Here is a 6,464-nt window from a genome sequence, read left to right as displayed (position 1 = left end):
CCAGAGTGGCCGCAGTTCTTTCTCCTGCGGAATTATTTTGAATTTTCCCCTGTAATTGGATCCCAGTGGGTTTCAGGGAGTCAGGGAGTCCCCGGATCAGGGGAGTCATCCTCCCTGGGTCTACAGGCATCATCATCGGGGAACTCTGGTTGGGCTTGAGCTCCCGATCATACATCGTTTGGAGACAGGCTGCTTTCTGCACGCTTTCCACTAGTTGATCCACCGTACCTGTTATGGCAAGGGGATCTCCCCTCTCCAAAGGGTTCAGCCCTCCGGCCCAATACGCAGCCCTCTGGGTTAATGACCATGGGGCTCGGCGATTACCTGTAGTTAATAACCCCAATATCCTTCTGCTTCTTTCTCCGACAACAAAATTCCATCCCCCCCTGCTGACAGGGACACTCTCCACACATATTCTGTCTCCGATTCCTTCGGAGTTCTTGCAAAGTCTTTTTTCAACTTTGCTACTTCGGTTGCTGTAAATGGGACTTCTTTGGTGAGAACTTGAGGACGGTCATCGTTATTCTTCTCATACAAGTACTCTGTTTTAAAGAGTGGATACATGTGAGGGAAGCTTTCTACAGTTTCCCTTGCCCTCTGCAAGTCTCCCTGAGGGTAAACTGCCGTACCCCTTTCTCTGAAAGTTTCACCTCTACCTCCGCCAGTGTATCTGCTTCCCTCAAAAGTTGACCCCTCAATTCTTCCTTCAGTATGGCATTTTGATTTCTCTCCTCCTGCAACAATCGCTTGTTTCCCTCCCAATTGTTCCTGCAGTGACTTTATGACCACCTGCAGTGAGTCTATTGTGACATCGGCTTGACAAAGCCTCCGTTTCCTCTCTTCCACCGCTGCTGACAGACTCGCTCCCAGGACTGCGCAAATTACAGCTTTTCCTTTCCCCGGTCTAACCCTAGCTTCCTTCTACGCTACCCTTATCCTGTCTGCTACACTCTGCGGTTGAAACCAATGTTTTTTCACCCAATCTTGTCCCCGGGGTGAGGGGCGAGATCGGTGCACCTCCAAAAGATCGTACAGCTTATCTATCCCTTCGGCCGGTGAAGAGACAAAATCGTGGGCGTTAACTGCCTTCTGAGTGGCCATTTTACCTAACACAACGGGGCTTTATGGTCCTGAGAGGGTCACACCTTAATGCTGCTATCCCCTTTTCCCCTTTTCGCCCTCAGGAGGTCACACCGGGAAACCAAGCCCTCCGCGGAGCCGTCGCCTTTGAGCAATCTCCAAAAGGGAGACCACCCGCCAGCAGTCAGCAGCCCTTCCAGGATGCTCTGGGTACGCGTGGTGACACTCTTTGGCTGCTTATCCTTGAGGAAGCGAGCCTGTTGCCTAACTTGGAGCAGCCGAAGGGTGCTCCCGCTGCCCTTCCACGCCTCCCCAGGTGCCAGAGAGAAGACACTAAATGCGCAAAATAAAGCTTCCGAACAAAAGCCGGTTTGAGCGCTTTAGAGCATCACCGGGACAGGCCGTCCCACCACTACCCCCGGCGACAGCCAAGGCCGGGGTCCTTGGCAGCCCGCAAAGGCCGTGCTACGGGACCAGAAGCCAGGCAGCACCAGGGGGCGTGTCGTTGCGCCGAGAGGCCGGGGCCAGCAGCACCGGGGGCGGGGCAAGCCGCCGAGGGGGCGTGGCTGTCAGCACCAGGGGGCGGGCCGTGTCGCCGAGGGGGCAGGCCCAGCAGCACCGGGGGGCGCGGCGGAGTCGTCACTACTCGAGTGACAGCGCGGCCCGCCGATAGGAAGCGGGGGCGGGGCCGCAGGCGCGGCGGGAGGGGGACCTAGTCGGCTGCAGCCAATAGGCGCGGGGCGCGCCCCTGCAGCCGGCGGGGCGGGCAGCACGTGGAGCGGCAGCATGGCGGCGGCGGGCAGCTGTAGGGCCAAAGCCCCACGCGGGGCGGCGGGACGGCGGCGGCCGCGGGCGGCGGTGAGGGCCGGGCCGGGCCGGGCCGGGCGGAGGGGGCTGCGGAGTGACTGCCCCTGCGAGGTCGCTCTGGTCGGTGTCCGTGTCCCGTCCCGTCCGATTCCGTCCCTGGGGTCACCCCGGTTCGTTCCTCAGGTCCTGGGCGCCGAGAGGAGGTCGCGGGCGGCGGCCGTCCGGCCCGTGGACGAGGAGGTGTCCAGCGACTCCGAGCCGGAGAGGTACGAGCCGCGCCGCGGGGGGAAGCCGGTGCCGGTGCCGGTGCCGGTGCTCACGCCTGTCCCCGCAGCCCGTCGTTGGGACGGCGGCGGCGGCGGGAGGCGGCGGTAGAGGAGGAGGTGGAGGAGACGCCGCAGGAGAAGAAGCTGCGCCTGGCCAAGCTGTACCTGGAGGAGCTCCGCCGGCACGGTGAGTGCCGCCCGGTGCCGGTACCCCGGTGGGGCAGAGGGGCGTGCGGCCCTCGGTGCTGAGCCCGGCCCTCACGCCCCGCGTCCGCCACAGAGGAGGAGCGGGCGGCGGCAGAGGAGGAGGAGGAGGAGACGCATCCGGCGGATCTCATCGGCGACCGGCTGAAGGAGGACGTGGTGAGCAGCGGGGCGGGCGCGTCCCCCCAGTCCCGGCAGCGGCGGCGGCGGCGGGCTCTGCCCCGCTCCCGCGGGGCCGGGGCCGCCTCCGCTGAGCCTCCCGCTTCTTGCCCAGCTGGAGCAGAAGGGTCGGCTGCAGCGCCTGGTCGCCAAAGACGTAAGTGCCCAGCGCTGGGGGCGCCGGGGGGCTGCCAGGCTCTAAGTGCCGGCTTTGGGGGGCACTCGGGCACAGCCAGGGCCGGCACCCCGAGTTACTGTGCTGGCTCCGGGACCAGGGCCCTCCTTCTGCCCAGGGTGCCGGGGGCTGGTGCCCTGGAGGAGGGAGGGTGCTGTGCTTGGGTACTCCCATGCCGGGGGAAGGGACCGAGGGAGGCCCAGCTCACATCCCGCTCTCCCTGCAGGTGCAGCCTCCAGATCCAGCCAGCATTCGAGTGCTGCGGGGGCACCAGCTGCCCGTCACCTGCCTGGTCATCTCTCCAGATGACAGGTTCATCTTTTCGGCCTCCAAGGACGGCTCCCTCATCAAATGCAAGTGTTCCCTTGGGGCCGCGACTGGCTGTTCCCCCAGCCTGAACCCTGCAGGGAGGGACCCTGCAGCAGCAGGAGCGTGGGTGCCTGTGGAGGTGGCTGGGCCCCTGCCCCTTCCGGGGATGTGCACGTGCATCGTTTTGGGCTCTGTGGGAGGCTCGTTGGCGCTTTCCAGTATGTTGGGAGGTTCCCAGGGCGTGACGGCGATGCCTTTCCCGTAGGGGAGGTGGAGAGCGGGAAGAGGCTGTGCGTGGTGCCTGGGGGGAAGAAGGGCACCGAGGAGCGGCACATGGGGCACGCATCCCATGTCCTCTGCATGGCCATCTCATCGGATGGCAAGTACCTGGTACGGGAGAGGGGGCTGGTGCTGCCATGTGTGGTGGAGGGGTGCTGGTGGGGAGTGCATCTCCTCCTGGGGTCCTGCGGAGAGCGGTATCTCGTGCCCAGGTGTACTTTGCTGGCTTCAAGCAGCCCCTACCCCCGCTGAAGGTGTCCCTGGGACCCCCCAAAGCACATGGGGTGGGAGCATAGGCTGGGATGTGTGGTGGGTCCTCGTGGGGCAGGTCTTGGGTATCCCCTGTGTTCTGCCAGGCTACGGGAGACAGGAACAAGCTGATCATGGTCTGGGACACCGCCACCTGCAAGCGCCTGCACATCTTCACTGGGCACCGCGATGCCGTCTCGGTGAGTCGGGGACATTGGCTGCGACGCCTGCAGGGCCAGGCAGAACTGCCCTCCCCGGTGCCCCTCACCACTCCCCCTATGTCCGGCTGTCCGTCTGCAGGGCCTGTCCTTCCGGAAGGGCACGCACCAGCTGTACAGTGCCTCCCATGACCGCTGCGTCAAGGTCTGGAACGTGGCGGAGAACGCATACATGGAGACCCTGTAAGAGCCTGGGGAAACACACACCCCACTGAGCCTCCCTCACCTGGGGGAGGAAATGTGGCAGGGGGCTGTGCCTGCCGCAGCTCTTTGCCACCTCCCCTCCAGGTTCGGGCACCAGGATATCATCACAGGGCTGGACAGCCTGAGCCGGGAGTGCTGTGTGACGGCGGGGGGACGGGACGGCACCGTGCGGCTCTGGAAGATCCCGGAGGAGTCACAGCTCGTGTTTTATGGGCACCAGTAGGTCTGGGGCAGGAGAGGGGGCTGTGGGCAGGTGGGTCCGGCTGGGGCAGTGGTGTGAGGGTGCCAAGCACCACCAGAAGCCTGCTGACATACTGGAGACACTGATGTCCCGTTGAGCCCTTGTCTCCTAAGCAGGATCCCAAAGCACGCTTGTAACTGATGGTAGTTGCCCCTTCTCTTTGTAGGGGCTCCATTGATTGTATCCAGCTCATCAACGAGGAGCACATGGTGTCGGGTGCCGATGACGGGTGAGCACGGGGCCACGACAGTGCCTGGGGTAGGTAGGCAAAGCCCCCTCCTGCAACCCCCTCATGCCTCCCCTCCCTGGTAGGTCTGTAGCCCTGTGGGGGCTGGCGAAGAAGAAGCCGCTGGCGCTGGCCCGGCAGGCGCACGGCATGCAGGACGCCCAGGGCCTGCAGCAGCCGTACTGGATCTCGGCGGTGGCTGCCCTGCGCAACAGTGACCTCCTGGCTACAGGTGTGGGGCAGCTGCTTTGGAGCAAGGGTTTGGGGGTGCAGGGGGTCTGTCCTGCCCCTGCCCCTGCCCCAGGTTAGGGTGCATGGCAGTCTCCTCTCTCTACCCTAGGCTCCCACAGTGCTAGCGTGAAGCTCTGGAAGTGCAGTGAGGGATTTCGGAAGCTGGAGCCCCTCTGGGCTATCCCGTTGGTATGAGTCAGGAGGTTGGGGATGCTGGAGCTGGGCTGGGGGTGTCTCTCGGCGGGTTCTCCCCTCCCTGGGCAGCAGGAGGAGGCTGCGCGAGCCTCTCACCCTGCCCTGTCCCCTCCAGGTGGGTTTTGTCAACAGCCTCAAGTTCTCGGCAGCCGGTGACTTCCTGGTGGCCGGCCTCGGGCAGGAGCACCGGTACCGTCCCCCTTCCCCAGCGCTGGCTGGGGGCACAGCCTCCACTGCCTCGAGGGCTCGGTGGAGGGTGACCCCCATCTCTCTCATCTGCAGGCTTGGCCGGTGGTGGAGAATCAAAGAAGCCAAAAACAGCATCTGCATCATCCCCCTGAAGCGGAGGGCTACAGCCCCCAGCTCCCATGTCCCTGACAGCTCCTAGCCCGCTGGCCCCGGAGCCGCTGCACCTGGGTCATGAAACCCTGGTCCCTGGTGCTGCGCCCCATGTCCTTCGTGCAACCACCCTCCTGGGGCCGGCAGCGCCGGAGCGGGGGATGGCGCGTGGCCCCCTGACCCTGCTGGCACCCAGATCATGCTGCGGCTCTGCCCTCTGTGAGGGTCTGCCCTCTTCCCTCAGCTTTGGCCAGACCTGAGCTCTGGAGGACTCTGTTTTAAAATAAATAAATAAATAAATAAAAGAACAACACCAAACCCAAACCAAACCAAATCCACTTTATTCACCTAAATTACCATGTCTAATGCCCCACGGCTCCTGCCGCCCTGGCCTGCCCCCCTGCCCCCAGCTTAGCCCAGCTACAGGTTGGGCGGCACCAGCCCCTGGGAGCAAGGGGACAGGGTACAGAGGGGTCCCTGCGAGAAGGGGGGTGCCCCGGTACAGATAAACCCCAGCCCCGTAGCGGGAGGAGGAAGAGGGAGTCAGTCTCAGCCCCCCCGCCCCGGGGCAAGGAGGGGTCCTGGGGAAGAGGGGAAGGGGGCACTCTGGGGGTGCCCCCTGGGGGAGTGCTATTGGGGCACTTTGTGACACCCTGGATCACCCAGTGCTGTCCCCCCCAGTGTCTGGGAGGACGGTGTTAGGACAGGGTGAGAGCAAAGAGCCCCCCAAGCATGGCCACCTCTGCCCCACTGCCCCTGGCAGGGCAGCCCTGTGGGGCACAGGGTCCCCCTCACCCCTTTCCTCCGCAGGATGGCAGGGAGACCCCCTAGCAGGCCCAGGCAGGCCTGGGGGGAGAAGGAGGGTGTAGCTGCCCTGGCTCCCCACTCCGGGCCGAAGCCAAGCGAGATGTGCAAGGTCCAGCCGCTGCAGGCGGGTGAGTGTGCAGGCGCTGCGGGCAGGGGGCTGCCTGCCCGTCCCTGCCCGGTGCCGCACTCGCGTTGCCCAGCCAGGCTGGCATCGGGGCTCCCATGGCACAGTGGCCAGGGAGCCAGCCCTGTCACGGCACCCCGGGACAGGGATCCTCCCTGCCAGCCGGTGGTAGCCTGTCCCTCACCTGGGCACGCCAGACCCCCCTCCCCGTGCTGCCCTCCAGCATTGCGCCCTCGCCCCTGGGGCTCACAGGGGACACCTGTGTCCCAGCCTGGAGCCAGGACTGGTGACATCCCTGGGAGCTGGGCAGAGGGCTTGGCTTTTTGCCCCCTGCTCGCCCCCCAGCCCTGC

General features: G+C 64.6%; 1 protein-coding gene across 1 annotated transcript; it reads left to right on the top strand.

The window, feature by feature from the left end:
- The first annotated feature begins 1,817 nt into the window (after positions 1-1,817).
- Positions 1,818-5,478, top strand: LOC135313832 (U3 small nucleolar RNA-interacting protein 2-like). The gene is made up of 14 exons (XM_064453926.1): positions 1,818-1,938; positions 2,071-2,153; positions 2,222-2,340; positions 2,434-2,516; positions 2,632-2,673; positions 2,918-3,044; positions 3,266-3,390; positions 3,636-3,728; positions 3,829-3,929; positions 4,035-4,169; positions 4,358-4,420; positions 4,504-4,649; positions 4,758-4,837; positions 4,959-5,478. Exons 1-14 carry the CDS (start codon positions 1,867-1,869, stop codon positions 5,229-5,231), a joined length of 1,542 nt encoding a protein of 513 aa, XP_064309996.1. The 5' UTR covers positions 1,818-1,866; the 3' UTR covers positions 5,232-5,478.
- Positions 5,479-6,464: the final 986 nt, after the last annotated feature.

This window comes from Phalacrocorax carbo, chromosome 6 (genome assembly GCF_963921805.1).
Source record: "Phalacrocorax carbo chromosome 6, bPhaCar2.1, whole genome shotgun sequence".
In the NCBI taxonomy this organism is placed as follows: Eukaryota; Metazoa; Chordata; class Aves; order Suliformes; family Phalacrocoracidae; genus Phalacrocorax; species Phalacrocorax carbo.
The sequence above is the reverse complement of the archived record's forward strand: the minus strand, read 5'-3'. Positions and strand labels throughout refer to the sequence as shown.